The 18,762-nt window shown below is 37.0% G+C and overlaps 2 protein-coding genes across 2 annotated transcripts; one reads left to right on the top strand and one right to left on the bottom strand.

The window, feature by feature from the left end:
* Positions 1 to 3,063: 3,063 nt before the first annotated feature.
* Positions 3,064 to 6,599, bottom strand: ppil1 (peptidylprolyl isomerase (cyclophilin)-like 1). The gene is made up of 4 exons (XM_062415998.1): positions 6,442 to 6,599; positions 5,010 to 5,164; positions 3,902 to 3,970; positions 3,064 to 3,310 (listed from the first exon to the last, which is right to left on the bottom strand). Exons 1-4 carry the CDS (start codon positions 6,495 to 6,497, stop codon positions 3,090 to 3,092), a joined length of 501 nt encoding a protein of 166 aa, XP_062271982.1. The 5' UTR covers positions 6,498 to 6,599; the 3' UTR covers positions 3,064 to 3,089.
* A 2,675-nt stretch (positions 6,600 to 9,274) lies between these two features.
* On the top strand, positions 9,275 to 17,627 carry eno1b (enolase 1b, (alpha)). Its single transcript, XM_062443554.1, has 12 exons — positions 9,275 to 9,364; positions 11,419 to 11,513; positions 11,679 to 11,774; positions 12,331 to 12,389; positions 12,502 to 12,571; positions 13,345 to 13,478; positions 13,600 to 13,822; positions 14,443 to 14,640; positions 16,106 to 16,307; positions 16,439 to 16,547; positions 16,819 to 16,877; positions 17,264 to 17,627. Exons 2-12 carry the CDS (start codon positions 11,429 to 11,431, stop codon positions 17,328 to 17,330), a joined length of 1,302 nt encoding a protein of 433 aa, XP_062299538.1. The 5' UTR covers positions 9,275 to 9,364; positions 11,419 to 11,428; the 3' UTR covers positions 17,331 to 17,627.
* The last annotated feature ends 1,135 nt before the right edge of the window (positions 17,628 to 18,762 follow it).

Below are 18,762 nucleotides of genomic sequence, written 5' to 3'. Positions count from 1 at the left end.
GGTGTCTCTAGTTGATTCTTTGTTTAGCTTCCGGCTTTTCCGGTCATAGTAAACAACAATGGCAACCGAAAGAGAGGATCGTGCTGCAGTTTTTGAATGTTGAAGAAAATATGCTTTTATTGCACTTGTTCAATAAGACGCTCTTCTACTTGGGCCATTTTCGTTGTGTTTACCTCCCTGATCCAATGGCGGGGTATAGGCAGGCGACCGGAAGTTCACGATACCGGAAATACGTCGCTACCAAGCAAACCAATCACAGCCCTTGTGGTCTGCGTCACCTCGACACGTAGTTAGGATTTTTTGGAGGCGCACATCAGGTCTTTGCCTCGACGCGGAGCCCTACGCCGTCGTTCCGACACAGAAGCCTTTCTCAGCCTTTATTGATCACCCTTTATTGTGGAATGGAAAAAGTTGAGAACATCTGGACAAACCAGGCAAGAGGAGGGTTGTTAATCTAATAAGAAATACCTTCTCAATCAACCAGTCAAGTTGCAGTTTACATCCATGCCTGTCCAGAGTTGTATATCTGTAGTGAAGGAATTTAATACAAAACATGGCTGCATGGAGTGCCCTGGTGGTCGAGTGGTTAGAGTGCATGCTGCATGGTAGCAGTGTCCCTGGCCAGGGACATATGCTGCATGTTGTTCCCATCTCTCTCTCCCCCAGTTACTATATAAATAAGAGCAAAAAAGCCCAAAATAAATCTTACCAAAAAAACATGGCTGCTTCACACAGCTTCAACCTGGCGGCACAGATGATCTATACAATCACCAGTTTCAAGGTGGGCCTGCAGTATCTAACCAAATGTGAAATATGTTCCCATATGTTACAGCTGAAAGTGTTTTTGGCCCAATGTCACAGTGAAGTTGACCTTTTGGATATAAAATATCATCACTTCATAATTTTATTTGTGTGAAACTTGTATGAATTCTTGAGTTATGGCCAAAAATGTGATTTGTGAAGACATAGTGACCTGGGCCTTTGACATATAAAAAGAATCACAATGTGATGGATATACAACCCGAAAACATAGTGCCAGTCACAGATGCCTCTGGTGCCAAGGGATAAAATAAGTGTTTCCTTTTTGTCTTTAAAGTTTGATTTTAGAATTTCCAAAAAAGTAGATTTAATCAATTTTTAATTAGTAGCGTGCAACAGGTGAAGAAGTCTAAATACTTTCCAGTGTCATTGTGTATGCAGCTATTATTCTCTTCCTTAAAATGTTAGCACAACATTTCTTGTTGCTTTACAATTAGCCCAGTAAAGCTCTGTTTAAACACAAGTAAAGTAGTCAGCCAAACAAAATGTCAATCTTAAATCATTCCTGACAAACAAACAGCAACAACCCACCAGGCCTGGTGCCGAGAAAACCAAAAAAACAGTCCACATTGGACCTGACTGTGTATTTATAAATGCTATCATTTATTGGATTTTTTAAATTTACCTGCCATTTCATCTTGTCCATTCTCACTGTTCTTTTTAGTTATGTCTAAATGTTAAGCAAAAAAACAAAAGGTAGTTCACAGTATTTTTAACAGCAGCCCTCAAACTTTGCACTATAAAATTATTTGACAATGGGCCAGATGCAAGAATATGTTCGTATTTTTCTTCTTAAATCTGTCGTACTTTTTTCGTGAGGTGGAATTTACGAGTGAGCCACGTCGGATTCACCAAACACTCGTATCACCAGGAAACAGTCGATGAATGATGCCCCCAAAATACCATATAAGGTCAGACGACCTGCAGGTTGTAGAGAAGCTCCATTCATGAAAATGGCACTAAAGACTAAGAATAAGAACTTTACGAGCTCTCAGACTGAGGTCCCGCTCTCAGAAATAGATCAACAGAAACACATATTATTATTTAGTGTGTAAGTGGTGGAATTAAAGGTCCTGAGAAAGACAAAGAATGAGGAAAAATGACCCGTGCTGTGAACGCTGTCTCAGCTGTTGCGCGCAGCATCTCAGAAATAAAAACAAAAATGACTGAACATGAATTATGCCAGAGGATGTCATCAGCCAGGGAGGGAACTATTACTTCGATAAGCAATATTTTAATTAAATGAACAACAGTTATTAATAAATAGTCAGTTTATATTGTGGAAAAGTAGCTGTGGACAAGTGGCGTTGTAGTTTCTGCCGCTAGTATTTATATTGTACGCTTGCATTATATCATAGTTTCAATTGTCAATTTAAATGACTGATATATCTACCTAAATTGTTAAATAGCTTACTTCTTAATACTAAATAGCTTAATAATTTTACAAACAGAGTAATGTCATCATGATTATGGATTCAGAAGTGCAATTTAATGAACGGGACATAGCATACACTTGCTCATTGCCTACATCCCCTGTAGTTCACACCCATTACTCAGGGGTCTCTAAAATACTGACAATATAATATACGCTCAGCCTGCAGATCGACATTATTCATTTCTCTGTTAAGTGGTAGTCAGCATACAGTGATGTTAAAAAGAAAATCCAAGTCAGTTGACTCTGAAGCTCAACTGCTGATGTTACACCTGCTGCCGGACTGCTGTCAGCACAGACCTGCTAACACCTGGGATGACAACGCAGGGCAAGCCGGCAGAAGAAGTTGGAGATGAGGGTAACAGTTCAACAGCTCGACCTCTCTGTGTGTTTTGTGTTGATAAACTACAGTAGGTTACATCACTCTGTAGAGTATAGCTACCGTATCGTGCTTGGCTGTATTGTATCATACAGTGTTGTTTGGTCTTGATACTCGTGTGGAGGTGTTGTGTTTATCATAAATGATTATCATATCTTGCTTATAGTATATGATCGTACGCATGGTTTAAGAACGAATCTGTGCGTACGAGTGGTTCTTGCATCTGGCCCATTGTCTTAATTCCAACCAGTTTGACTTTTTGTCGGTTTCTCCAACTTTTGAGTTCGGACTAGAGCTATACTTTCATGGATTGATCATTTCTATTGGTTGTTAAACTTAAAAACAACAACAACAAATTATATAAGAAACATTTAACAGATATTTATTTATTTATTTAAAAAAAAAAGAAAAAGAATCAGTATATTAAAAAAAAGAAAGAAAAAAAGAATCAGTATTCATTTAATTGGGCACACTAGTTCGGACTATTTTGATATCATCAATTGGACGATCTTGACCGTTGGTCTCCACCATCCCAATCCGGTTCAGCACTCCCATCCCCTGGTACACTCTTCCAAAAATAGTGTGCTTTCCATCTAACCACTGAGTGGGACCAAGAGTGAGGAAGAACTGGCTTCCATTAGTGTCCGGTCCAGCGTTGGCCATCGCCAGAATACCGGCACCTAACAGGCACATAGATAAAATAAAGGAATTAGACAATTAGTTTTTTGACAATCTTCATTACAAAAAATATTAGAAACACTAGTGTACTGCAACACAAATAATCAGCACCACAACAGAGACAATTCTACCACTAAGGATCAGAGTCCTAAATGTATACATTGTGTATATTGCATCTGTCTTCAGGACATGTTTGTCAGTATTTTCTTCCCTCTTTTCTTTAGAGACACATTCTAAGAGGCAGACTCAAACTTTAACATCAAGTTAGGAGCTTTTGTGTATTATTTTCAGCATCAAGCTAGCACTGCTGATGGGTGAAACAGGTTTATTATGCATATATTTCGTATTCTAATATCTTTAAAAGAAATTATTTGTATTGAAGTATTTAGTATTTACCTGGTTACAACATAAATGAGATGCTTCACTACTATTTCTGTAAAAATAACACAGTATATGTAACACGTACAATAACAAGTACTGGCACACATGATAAGTTAATTGAAAAGTGTGCATGAGCCTTTTCTTTAATTACCAGCCTTCTTTCCTTCTCCTCCACATGTGCCACCTTGTAGATTTTTCCCACCCATAATTACCTGTGAATTTCAGTTCCGGGTTCAGTTCATCTTCAAACTGTTTGCCGAATATGGAGGCACCACCCCGACCTGTTAGGAAAAACAAAGATACCCCAAACTAGAGATTAACTCTCATGTGAAATGTAACTGAACAAGATAAAATAAAACAATGAACATGTCACACTTTAGTTTAAGAGACTGGTATTTTGCCACTGAATTAAAATTTAAAATGTCCTGTGTATATTTCACAAAAAACGTATTCAAGCAAGATGGGCTTTTTATCTAAGAACAGGTCAGATGGAAATTATGAAAGCGTTTTAGAGTGACAGCATTACTATCTTTAAGTGCATGTGATTCATAATCTCCAAGAGGTGTGAAAAGATAAGATAAGATTTTATTATCCCCTTAGGGACATTTTTCTTGGGCTCAGTGTTTCTACATCAGGCTGCACGTGTCTGCCTGACATTTTAGATGTGGTGTAATAATTGTTATTTTTAATATGGACAATATAAATTAAGTTTTTTTTTTTTTGAAAGAGGCGATGTGGAGGTACTGCCACTACAAGAAAAAAAGAGTAATCACACACTTAAAATTATACAAAAAAGCTCATAAACAAGGTATGATCCTCACTAACGGCATAAGGTCCACTGTTAGAAAGCTAAAGTTATAAAAATGTAAACATGGTGAAGCAGCTTTTAGCTGTCATGCTGCACAAAACTGGAACACACTACCAGCAGAACTGAAATCAGCCCCAACTGTGAATATTTTTAAATCCAGGTTAAAAACACTTCTCTTCTCCTGTGCTTATGATTGAGCTCTTTCAAAGCACTTTAAATTGTAATCTTTCATTTGCACTCTATGTCCTTTTAATGATTTTAAAGCAAATCATTATTTTATACTTCAACCTTATATTTAATGCTCTATTCTAGTATTTTATTTCTCTCTCTTTCTATGTTTCTGGGGGGGGGGGGTTATTTTTATTTCTCAAATTTCTCATTCTGACATAAGTAGTGCCAAATTTCACAGTTCTTTCCGGGAAGCTTCCTGGGAATTTATGGACATGTACAATAAATTAATGAGGAGAATAATGTGAACATTTCTGGCTTTATTGTGTATGTGATGAACCCACCTGTCCCTGTAGGGTCTCCACCCTGCACCATGAAATCTTTGATTATTCTGTGAAACTTTGTGTTGTTGTAGTAGCCTCTTCTGGACAGCTCTGCAAAGTTCTTGCAGGTCTTTGGTGCATGTCTCCAGTAAAGCTCCACCACAACTGTCCCCATCCTGCAAAGCACAGTCAACACACGTCTTGTTTAAGAGCAGCCTCTGTGAGCAGCAAAGGCTCATACGGACATAATTGTGGATGCATTAGGGAGATATCTGGGAGTGGTTTCTGTAGGTGTGCAGCAGTTGTTAAGAGAAGCTTTTAGGCATTTTCAAAAGAGAGATTTTACAGCATATTTAACTTAGTTTGTGGAGAGTGTAGTTTAACAACATTAGGTTGCAGTATGAACCTAAAAAAAGGTGTTTGTGATCAACAAGCAAACTGAGTAAAGAGGAATCTCAAGCGTTGAGCCCAGAAAAGAGTCCCCTATGACTCCCTATGTGCTGAGACCAACTTCTCCCTCTTACACACAGACTGACCAGTCTCACACCAACACTGTTTTATAAACACCAGACAGAGCAAACCTAATTATAGATAACCAAAAGCTGGGGGTGGGACAGAGATGCAATTCCTCAACAATGTAAAACATGCAATGAAATAAGGAATATATAATACAAGTTGAACTCAGATTTTAAGAGCTTAATGACGTGTACACTTTCTGCAGGGTGTCCATCACTTACCATTTGAAGGGAACAACACTGTCTTGTTTATATTTATAAACCCACACTAAATAAACAACTATTATATTTATCATCACTTTTAAGACTTAGAAATATGGAATAATGTACCCATTCACAACAATATTGGACATGGACACAGAACTGCAGGTAACTGCTACTACGCTTCATAGGTGGAAAACCTTCAGGACACTTACATTTAACACATTTTTAATCCCAATAACATTTTAACATTATGTTAGCCAATGTTTTATCAAATGTATGCTCCTGTGTTTCTTAATGTGTCTGTTTTATCACTGTGTAATGTCCTTATATTACTGTCATTTTCCTTGTTCTTTTGTATTTTATAAGTAATTTATCCTGCGTTTGTGTTGATTGTTTGAAAATTATATGACTGTTGCTTTTACACTTTTCATTATATGACTTGTTTGGTTGGTTGGTTTTCCCTGAGTAAATAAAGGTTTATCTATTATACTAGGTTTTGTTTTTTAGTTTTTAAATACGCATCCAAAGAAAACCAGCATGATGACAAAGAAACAAAGCACAGTTTGCAGACTTCGTATTCACACTTAGCAACAGTCTTACAGAAAACACCTAAAGCCCTGAAAGATAAGATGGTATCTTTAAAGCTACTTTAACCCAACAACATTACACGAAACCGACCACACGTTACTGGAAGCTAACTCAGTTAGCCTTTATCAGTTTTAAAACAAACTTACGTCGTTTCAAGAGAAACTGTGGGCGGCTGCCATGTGTCTGGAGGTATCCCTGACATTATATGTCCAAAGTTTGACCGTCAGTAGTCTTTAAATTAATGTTTTTTCAATAAAAAGCAGGTGACTTGTAGCAATTTCATTCAATCATGTCAGGGGGGGTTTCTTCTTCTGTGGTTGCCGCTCATTTCTTCCGTGTGTTGGACGGCTACAGCTGTAGCTGACTGCCCCCTGTTGGACGAAAATATGAGAAGGCTCTGCACATAATGAGATCTTGGGGACGTTTACCTGTAAGTAACATTTTACATTAACACAACCGTTTTGCAGCTGCCCCCCCCCCCCCACCCCCACAATGCTTAAATATAAATTAACTAATACTAGAGATATTTATGGCAAAGTGCTTTTCAGAAAAAATATGAATATTACAGCAAGAACAATTAACACATACCAGAATATCACATTCAAATCAAGTAAACCCATTATAATAATAAAATCATGTAAACACACACGTAAAAGCACGTATGTGTTTCTGTTGAGCCTTGGCCTCTCTGTAATATGCTTTTTAGTTAACTTTATTTTGTGTCTTTTCTCAACAGTTTGCTGTTCCTCTGAGAAAAAGGCCAAGGACCAAACACCTGGAAACATTTTTAATGCATTCAGTTCAACAACTCTACATGGTTTTGTTGAGGCAGTTTCAGAGAAGTGTTGAAGCTAATATGAATTTTAAATGAAACCCTAAAAAAAACGAATGGGCATTCTAACTTAATAATAATTTTAATATACCCTCAAGACTAAGACAGCACATACAATAGGCCAGGAAGCACCACGTCAACCAGAATGTCCTCTTGTTTGGGTGTACGGGACAAATTTGGGTGTCAGTGAGGAGTCATGCTGCTGTCTTGAGTCCAATGAACAGCTGCTTTTGTTCTCGATGCAATGATGTTAAAAGCATGTGACATTTATTTCTTCCAAACACTGTTGAGCTAAACACACATCTGTCTGGGATCAGCTGAGAGTATAGGCTGATAATAAAGCTCTGCCATGCTGCAGGGCGAGGTTGCAGGTTTAGATCAGCAAGGGCAAAAAAAACTGTCAAAGTTTGTTCATGTAAGAGCAAGAATTAAAAATGACGTGACTTGACTTTGATGAGAGATAAACTTCACGAGTTTGTCTAGAGCATGCAGCAAAGTGTGAAAAAGTTATTAATTTGAGGAGCTGATTGGATAATTAAGATAGGTTGTAAATTATAGGGCTCTGATCTGTAGATAAAGGGTGTCAGTAACAGGACAGGTGCCAACACAGTTGGAATTTAACTTACTGTACAAACCTGCAGGCAAAAGTACTGATAGCATGACACACAGCTCTGTCATTATCACAGATGGAACATATGTGAACTCATATATGAAGTCTGAACAACAAGCTCACATATGTCTGGAAGTGGAAGGCCTGAAGGGAAAAGATGTTCACATTAAAGGTATTTGCCGTAGGCCATGATGATCTCAGCAAATTCAGTAACCTTAGAGACTGCTTGGGTTTTCTAGGAAATTCAGAAGTTGTTATTATCCACAGTAAAAGTAACCAAAAGGACCCTGCAGCAGTCTCCTGGACCTTTGACCTCTAAAATAATTCATTTGGTTTTGACTTCAGACTCATCGATATTGACTTGGTACTTGACTTCGGACTTCACAGCCAAGACATGATATTTAGTTGTGATTTGCAAAACAGTGACTTTGTTCCACCTCTGCTTAGTGTTGATTGGTCTTGAGCTGACTCTGCTATCAACAGGCCTACTATACTCTACTGGACCAACAGTCCTAAAACTAAAGAGATTTAGTTACATCCCACACAAAAGGACAATGAGCTCCCCAAAACGTCAAGGCTCAATGTTTCTTTAAGGTGTAAAAGTTAAAAGCCTTATTAGTGTGGCAACATGATAAAAACAAGACCGACACATACTGACAATAGAACTCTGTAAATCGGCTAATCAACTCATCCTTTTAAGCAGTATTATATGGGAAAACAAGACAGTAGCCTATTTTATATGACATTTAAAGTGAAAAAAGCAGATGTGAAAACATGTAAGAGAGTTTTAGTCTCTTGTTTAAAAAAAGGAAAGTGAAGTGAACTACAGACATGAAAGTGCAAGAGTACTCAGTAAGATGTAATATATTAAAATCAATGTTCATGCATGACTTTTACTTATGTTAATGTTTAACACATTACAGTACTTGTTTTTTCCCTCTGACTGATTTATTATGATATATGACATCATTACATTATTAATAGTGAAGCACCAGTGTGTATATGTATATAGACATATATACAGAGTATGAATTTTACTGTTATTAAACTTTATCTATTTTAAATTACATTATATATAGTTAGCTAGTTTAGTCAAGTGGTTCCCAATCTAGGGGTTGGGCTCTTCCAAAGGTACACCAGATAAATCTGAGAGGTCTTGAGATGATTAATGGTAGAGGAAGAAGAAAAAACAATGTTCTAATACACAAATCTACTTTTAGACTGTACAATAAAGTACAATATTTCCCTCTGAAATGTAGCAGAGTGGAAGTATAAAGTGGCATAACATGGAAATACTCAAGTAGTAAAGTACAAGTATATTACATTTACACTCAAATACAGTGCTTGAGTAAATGTAGTTAGTTGCTTTTCATCAGTCAGTTTCACATCCTTCACAGTAAATACTTATATCTACAGTGTAGCTCACAGTTTGAACAATAGGGGGCAGCAACATGTAAACAAAGGCGCCAGAAAAGTACAAGAAGAAGAATAAACTCCTCTCCTTCTTCTTCCTCCTCCTCCTCTTCTTCCTCTTCCTCTTCTTTGGCACACGCTTCGCGGCTCACTCACCGGTGTCTTTGCTCCGTCAGCGCTTCACTTCAGCGGTTTTGTCTCAACTTGTCAGCAGGTAGACTCTTTGGACTTTCTTTGTTCTTAAGGATTATTTAATTAATCTGTTCATCCTGTCAGTAATTAGCTCCCGTTAAACAACCGACCAAACCAGTTTCCAATAAAAGTGTGTGTTCATCTGTTTAATATTTGTTAAGGTTTATCATCCCAGATAAGCAGTAATTGATTGTTTTATCCACTAACAAGTGGAAAAAAAGGTCATGAATGAACTGATATTTTCCTCATGGGAATTTAGTGATGTACCGAACTGGCAACTTCTGGTTTGGTAGGAAATGGTTTTATTTCCTGATGCATGTTTTTTTGTATATTATGTAAAGTTGTGTTACTCAAATCAAGTCCATTTTATTTGTAAATAACTTGTCATACACAATTGGCACTTACAGGTGTGTTTAACATCAGCATGATAGCAAGTGGTCTACATTTTTAAACTTTTAAGCAAAGTTTAAAAATGTAGACTTACAACAACTGAAAATGAACAAATCAAATCAAACATGCACACTTTTAGGGACATTACGTAGACGTGCACCCTTTCCCAAGAGACTTACCATAACCATAACCATCATCACCACTAATTGCCTAAACCCAACCGTAAACCACTGACCCAAAAATCAGTTTTCTCTCAATTGGGGACATGGCTTTTGTCCCCAGTTGGACAAGCCATCCCTAATTAACTGGTCCCAAGCCTATGACAAACCACACACAGTCAGACATTCCTTCATAAACCTTAGAAAATGTTTTAAGTTTACTTTTAAATGTGGAAACAGTAGCGACTGATCTCAGCTCACCTGGTAGTTTGTTCCAGAGAGCAGGACCAAAGTAACCAAGGGTCCCCCTGAAGGCCTGAACTCCCAGATAACCTGAAGTGAAGATGTCTGTTTTTCAGTCTACTTGTTTCTACTTTTATTTATATTTCTCAGTATCACAAATTTGCCTTGGGAGGCTTTCCAGTCTGTATAAAATATCCTCTATCCTAAGACTCTTTGTTTGAGTAAGAAAAAAACCCTTTTAACAGAGAAGAACAATGGACAGAAGTGTGATTGATGTTGTGTGTACTGAGTAGACTAAGACAACAAAATTACAGTATGAAAAACAGAATGGCAAAAGCATTATTAGTAACTTTTTTTTTTAGGTGTCCACTCTTAAAAAGATTGTGCTTGTATTTATACATGACGTTTAATTTGCCCACCATCATAGGAGAAAATTCCTCTTTCACTATCATTTAACCTGAATCCCAGGTGGTACAAAAGGTTTTGAGGTTTTGCCAAAAATACCCAGTTAAGAGTTTTTGTTTCTATTAAAATTCAATTGATCCCCAACAAGTAATATAACATAACTGTGTAGCTCAGGTTGTATTTAACCTGTTGGATTTCTTGGAGTGAGTCTTCATTGCCAGTGAGAAATGTGAGTGTCAGATTAGGTGTGTCTGTCTTGCCTTTAATCTCGTGTTTATTCATTTTGGAAGCTGGAACAGGAATCGCTATTTCCTTAATGGGCCTTTTGTCTGGCGTGCAAACCCGGTCTGCAGGAAGAGTCATTGCATTGGGTCGTTAGCTTGCTTGTTTATCTGGCAAAGGACAGGATTACAGCGGATGTCATGTGGTTCATAGCAGAGTGACTTTGCGTTCCAGATATTCTGTTGTAATCAAGGTAGTGTCACAACTGCGCACTCAAATTTCAATTCATATACATTTTTACTGCAGCGACACAGGCTGGCTGTAACTGCAAGCTTACCCTTGCTTTGACAGATGCAGCAATTTCTTCATCCAAACTGCCATGTGATTAATCAGATGAGAAGGCCTAATCCAATTAGGATAGTAGCATGCCTGTTAGCACTCCTAAGCTTGCAGCTAGGTCAGGATATTTTTGTGAGTAAGCCTCAAGGAGGAAAGAGCGGAAAAAAAGGTACGTCAGATGCATTTCTGTAACAGGAAAATTGGACTTTTAGATGGTTTAAGCTAGTTTTTGCATTATTATTCTGTCTCAAGTTATTACAGGCTACTGTGTGTCTTTGATTGCCAAATATCAAGTCCAACCTCTCTGTCTCATCTCAAGGTCCTGCAACATGTCCATTGTTAAGATCCACGCCCGAGAGATCTTCGACTCCCGTGGAAACCCCACTGTGGAGGTCGACCTCTACACTGACAAAGGTAGGGGTAAATGTTAGACTGTTCATTGTGGGATGCAGGTAAAATTAATACATTTGTTATATATGATTCTATGTTCCCACATGCCTCAATAACAAAATTAATTTCACCACATTCGTTAATAAGTCATAACTCTGTCTTCTTTCTGCTCTCTTGTACATTTTTTAGGCTTGTTCAGGGCAGCTGTACCAAGCGGTGCTTCTACTGGCATCTATGAAGCTTTGGAGCTCAGGGATAATGACAAGTCTCACTACCTTGGGAAAGGTTTGTGCAACGTTTTTTGCTTTTCCTTTTTAATAGCAGGGTTTGTGTTCTCAGTTTGAAGAAGAATTTACTATAAAGGAAAATTCCCCTGTTTTTCTGTGTCATCTTTACTCTCCCTTCTCTCCCTTCCTCTTTACCAGATGTGAAAGGGTTAGTGAGTTTCCACCGCCCGTCTCTCTTAATTAACAACTAAGTGTTATGCGGTTGACAGTAGACTTATTGATTACACTGTCATGAAAATTCAGTCGATGCTTTTGGCAATCGAGCAGATATGATGTGCATGCTGAATTGTCTGTGAAGCATGCTCTCATCCTAATAACGGTGTTGAGCATGTGGATTGATTGACTGTGAAATAAAACTGTGTTGACATCTTAAACAGGAGTAATTAAATGTGTAAAACAATAAAAATATAATAATTTATCCCAGTGCATGCTTCTCTATTTTGGTGTATGTATTTAAGAAATAAGGGTTGCATGTTTTGCTGAACATATGGCTTTACTATTTGCTTTGCCCAGAATGTTGTGAAAGAGTAATCACACTAATCTCTCTGTCACAGGAGTCTCACAGGCTGTAAACCACATAAATTCAACTATTGGACCTGCACTTGTTGGCCAAGTAAGAAAATAATTGCCACTCTGTTTCGTTTTCCTGATTTTGTATTAATAACATTTCAGAAGGTTTTCTTTCTGTTTGTAATGCTAATGTGAATCACTTCTCATCTCCTCAGGATGTGTCTGTGGTTGAGCAAGAAAAAATTGACCAGATGATGATTGACATGGATGGTACAGAGAACAAATGTAAGTGAGAATCATAATTCAGCTGCTGTAACTTCTTGCTTGTTTTGGGGCATTTGTGGCTACAGTCTGATCTTCAGCTGGTGATGACGCTGCTCGGTTGGATGAAGGTCAGGTGACTAACTTGACCACTCAGGAATGTTTCACTGTTTGGCCCTAAAAGCATCATTAATCTTTTACAATGAGATTTGATGCACATGTTGGAATCTGTCATGTTTCTAAATGTTTACTGTATACTTTAAATGTATCTCCCTGCTGCCATCAGCTGTGACGTTATCAATTATTATTGTATCAAAGCTTAAAAGAAATGACATAGATGCTTCATGGTGACCCAGTGGTCCAGACAAGGTTTTTTTACTTACCTTCCACCCTCTTGTCTGCCCTCTTCATAGAAAAATGCCAACAAACAAAAATCTAAACAAACAGGGCTTCATACAATACCATTTATTTAGGAATTTCCCACACTCATAGTTTTCGATGTGTCCTTGGGCAAGATACTTAACCCCAAATTGCTCCAGTTGCTGTGTCAACGGCGTGTGAATGTGTATGAAATGGTTAGTTTCCTCCTGATGAGCAGGTTGGCACCCTGCGTGGTAGCCCAGTATTTGAATGTGTGCATGAGACATGTAGTGTAAAAGCGCTTTGAGTAGTCATAATGACTAGGAAAGCGATATAATAACTATATATAACTGCAGTCCATTTACTATTTACTTATCTGTCAATCATTTAATCAATTGTTGCAGCTCTACAACTAAAAAAATGTTTTTTTCAAACAGCCCAATTTGGAGCAAACGCTATTCTGGGTGTGTCCCTGGCTGTTTGCAAGGCTGGTGCAGCAGAGAAAGGAGTCCCCCTGTATCGTCATATTGCTGACCTGGCAGGAAACCCAAAGGTCATCTTGCCTGTGCCGGTGAGCCTTTGCTTAGCAAATGATATGCATACATTTCTTCATATCTTTTCTCTTATTCAGTTCACGGACCAATTTATTGTGAAGTCACAGCTCTCATTTCCTTCCTCTCCTCCTCCATCAGGCCTTCAATGTGATCAATGGCGGCTCCCATGCAGGCAACAAGCTTGCCATGCAGGAGTTCATGATCCTGCCCATCGGTGCCAGCACCTTTAAAGAAGCCATGCGCATCGGAGCTGAGGTCTACCACAATCTCAAGAACGTCATCAAGAAGAAGTACGGCCAGGATGCCACCAATGTGGGCGATGAAGGCGGCTTTGCCCCAAACATCCTTGAGAACAAGGAAGGTAAATTTATTTGATGTGGTCTCTGAGTTGTTGACCAGAATGCAACAGCAGCAGCCAGTGAAAACCACTCCCAAATATATATATATATATATACTAGTCCATATATCCATGATGTAGAATGATCTTACACTTTGGTTACGTTCAGACTGCAGGCGAATCAGATTTGTTTCTCATGTCAGATCTTTAAGACAGACTCTACGCACTGTTATTTGCAAGTGAACCGATCAAATTTGTGTCTCCAAACATCATCAACCTGTCTACATAGGTTGCTGTGGTAATGATGTAGGTGTCACTAACTACGTACGCTGGTGATGCGACTTTCCAACGCGGAAGCCTGTAGTTGGTTTCAAAAATTAGAAACAATAAAAAATGAAATCATGCAATTAAAAGCACCTAAGAACAGTAAAGCAGTTGACTACAGGTAACTGTTTAAACAGTTAAAACTGTTGTTTTAGAAAGGTGCTATTTATTACAGATACAATTAATGATGAGTCATATTCTGCATCTGACTATCAAAATTATGAGCACTGATCTTTCTGCAATTATATATAAATCATATTTTTCCTATTATATGTTCTGTCTTTTTTTCATATCTTTTAATACAATGTTTATCCTTGCAGCTCTGGAGTTAATCAAGGAGGCCATTTCCAAAGCAGGATACACAAATGAGGTTGTGATTGGCATGGATGTGGCAGCATCTGAATTCTACAGGGACGGAAAATACGACCTGGACTTCAAGTCTCCTGACGATCCCAGTCGTTACATCACTCCTGACGAGCTGGCTGATCTCTACAAGAGCTTTGTTAAGGATTATCCAGGTAACCTGCAGGATACTTTCTTTTTTACATATTCAGCATGATGAGAGCAGGAAGCACAATATAGTCATCATGTGATAAGAAAAGTGATAACACAGTTTAATGAAGCGAAGGGATGTGGTCGTTCTGCAACTGACAACAAAAAACATCTCCTGCCTCAACACAAATTTTAAATGGAGCGGATCAAGGAGGGGAAAAAGAAGAAAAAAAAGATCTTCTATTTTAAAGCAAATTTCAAAAATGCTATTGCTCTATACGGTGAGAGAATACTGACGTCCAAATCGAGTACTATCGTACTGATGGCCATCCAAAGACAGCACTAGCATATCTAATTGTGAAATTCTACAGGAGCTTAAATTTAAAATTACTACTGATCACAATAATTATCTTTGGTTGGAGTCAAAAGAATAATCCTGTGGCAAGGGAGGAGTTGTCAGAACATGTGAACAACATGGGTTAAGTCATATCTACAGTGATTTTTATTTTTTTTATTGTACAGTTGTTTTGTAGGTTTGTCAGTTCTGGCATCTTAATTTATTGCTTCATCAACTCTAATAACTCCTCGAGGGAACTTGCCTGCCAACGATTTACAGATGCACGCAAATTAATTGTAGTTAATTAGTTGTTCTGATTAGTATTGGAAGATAACGGCATAGTAGCATACAGTTATCTTTCATATTGGTGTGTATTGGTATAAGTGCAAATTTGCAGAGCTAAATTGAACTATTCTAGTGTTAATGTGCTTTAAAAATGGGTGATTGCACTTAATTGATGAGTATTTTTAAATGTTCAAATGATCACTTTTAGAATCAAAGTATAATTTTGTGATATTACAACTTGTGTCTTACTTGTTTAGTTTAGGCAAACATTTCTATTAATGGCAATAAATTAAATTTCACCAAAAAAAAGTACAGGTAACGAACATGAGTAGCCAGGCGTTCACACTGAAACAATAAAATGATGACCCAAACTGTCCGTTGTAAACATCAATCTCAGTTAGAAAGTCAACTTGAGCTTTGATTCAGCTCACCACACTTCCTGTAGTTACACATACACACAGTTTTCCTGTACAATAAAATATTCTACAGACATTTCTGGTGTGCTAACTTTCATTTTACCTTGACGTAAAGTGGTTTAGGTATCATTTATTTACATGCTGTCTGATTGCTCATGTTTCTTGTCCCATTAACCTTCAATTTTTTCCAGACCTCAGAAATTATTTTAGTAAATAAAATTGCAGTAGATAGATAGATAGTAGACAGTCTGATAGAAATTATGACTAAGCTACAAAAGTATATAAATAAATCTTCAAACTTCTATTAAATGCTGTGATTTTTCCTTTATTAGCTGCATGTTTTGGTGTTTCATGGAAGCACAGCTGACTGATTATAGAAACTTCATCTTAAGTTATTCTGATAATCTGTTGAACTATCTAAAAAGGAGTCTATGCATACGTTGTCGTTCACAGTGGTGTCCATCGAGGATCCTTTCGACCAGGACGACTGGGCGGCCTGGAGCAGCTTCACTGGAAGCACAGAAATCCAGGTGGTAGGAGACGATCTCACAGTGACCAACCCTAACCGCATCACCAAAGCGGTTGATGAGTCTGCCTGCAACTGTCTGCTGCTTAAAGTCAACCAGATTGGCACGGTTACTGAGTCTATGAGAGCGTAAGTCAAATTACTATACATCTGTTATATGTGTTAATGTCAAATGCACATTAAAATATATACTTTACCATGAAATGACCTGGATTGTGCAGAATGAATTGATGACCTGTTATGTAAATCTCTGCCTGCAGGTGTAAGATGGCCCAGGAGAGCGGCTGGGGAGTGATGGTCAGTCATCGCTCTGGTGAAACTGAGGACACCTTCATTGCAGATCTGGTGGTTGGCCTGTGCACTGGACAGGTAAAATCAGATATTACAAACATTGATTGTGTGACTGCAACTTTTGAGAGTATAATAAATTGCCCCTTGTAGGGATTATATGAATTGACTTTATAAACTACTTTGAGAAAAGCTTTCAGTGAATAAGACACCAATGACTAAAAGCCAAAATGCAATAATAAATGCGTTTAGATGGGTATTATCATGCATGACTCGGATAAAGAAAATAACTAAGATACCTGTGGAAAAATGATCTCAATTATTTTACACAATGTTTTTCACACACTTCCAGATTAAGACCGGGGCCCCCTGTCGCTCTGAGCGTTTGGCCAAATACAACCAGATTCTGAGGTAAGTCTCATCCTGATGAATTTTATCAAATTTTATATATTTAAGTACAAAATGTGACTTTGCATGTGTTAATGTTAATTTTGTGAAATAAGAAACTACCAATACATTCATGTTTAATTGCAACTACCATAGATTAAAAATTAAACTTCAATGATCTTGAATGATATTGCTTCGTCTGTTTTGGTCAGTATATAAATCAGATTTTGCATTATTTCAGTATCTTTAAACGGCATTGCACCTGTAATGTGACTTGTATCTTCGGTAGGCTTCAATGACACCAAAGTTAGGGTTTTATATGAAACCAATAATATGTAAAAGTCTGTTGTAAGAATAATAGAGGAAGCTAACTTTTGATTTCTATTGTTTGTTTGTTTGTTTTCATGTAGAATTGAAGAGGAGCTGGGAGACGAGGCTTGTTTCGCTGGGAAAAACTTCAGAAAGCCGTTAGAGTAAAGCATTTACCTCACATACGGATGAAATGCGTAACAACACATCAAGTAATAATGATAAACACTTTAGAGCAAAAACGGTTAATGTAGAACTACTCACATACTGATGGTGTTAATGAATTTATAGAAATAAAGTCACTGGATTTGTGTTTTCAATCAAGTCTTCTAGCGTTTTCTGTTTTTAATGTGAAGTAAATTATAGACCTGATTATAACTTGAGTAATATTTATTTAAAACACAAACAAATTATCATAAATGCTGCACTTGGTGACACGGCTTATAATAAAAAGTTTCTTTTTGACCAGTTGTATTGTGATTATTTTTCCCTATTTCATTTTCCTCTGCACACCTGTGTATGGTTTGGTATGTTTCTTCTGGTCTTGCTGTAAAGTTTTATCTTCTGTAAACAACAATCATAATTTGTAAGTCTCTGTATTACTTAAATCATAAACCCTTTTCTTGCAGATTATTTGGTTTTTAAAGGTACATTTTTACAATCGGTTTTGTGACACCATCTTGAAGCAAACTGTGGATTAATCTGCAACTTCACTGTATGTGATCACACCTAGCAGTTAAACACACTGACGTAGTCATTGATGGTATTTTTTTATTAAGGACAAATAATTATAATTTTTGTGGAAAAACCATATTCGGCATATAAATTCATATAAAAAGCACAGGATTTTATAAGTATTCAAATATATGGATCTTAATCCACTGATAAAGCCATAAGAAACAACTTAAAATGATTTGAGTAGTTACTTGTTAGATTGTGTTATAATTGAGAACATCACACATTACAATACTTAGGCTACATGACCTGACTTGTAGGTTGTAAAAATATAAAATGTAGTTATAAATATATTGTTATATAGGTGAATTAATAATTATACAGTCCCAGTCAAGAGTCTGTACACCGCCCCACTTAATAACTAATAATAATCACTAATAATAAATGAGTCGACTGATATTATCACAGATATTGGCCTATTATATAACATTTATAATTATTGAATTCCCAGTGAAGTTTACTGTTTCAGTGCACTGATGATGCAATGAGGTTTATTGTTAAACTGTAAAATATCATGCCTCCATAACATATCTTTAATGGAGGCATTTGAGGATATATATATCTGAATTGTATTACGCTCTAATAACGTTTTCGGAATCTGACCCCAAAAATCCAGTATGGGTGGGGCTCTTACAATAATAATAATAATAGTAATGATTTAAAAAAATAATAATAATGAAGGTAAATACATTTAATCTGTACAACACGATTCATTCATTTGAAACCCTTTTTTCAAGGTAACTTGGATGATGATGATGGTTATTATTATTTATTAGCATGTATATTATATTGTAATAATAACAACAATAATAATAATGATAATAGGCTAATACATTATTACATACATTACATTACATATTATTAT

The sequence above is a fragment of the Scomber scombrus genome, chromosome 3, assembly GCF_963691925.1.
Source record: "Scomber scombrus chromosome 3, fScoSco1.1, whole genome shotgun sequence".
Lineage (NCBI taxonomy): Eukaryota > Metazoa > Chordata > Actinopteri > Scombriformes > Scombridae > Scomber > Scomber scombrus.
Note: the sequence above shows the minus strand (reverse complement) of the source record. Positions and strands in the feature narration are given on the sequence as shown.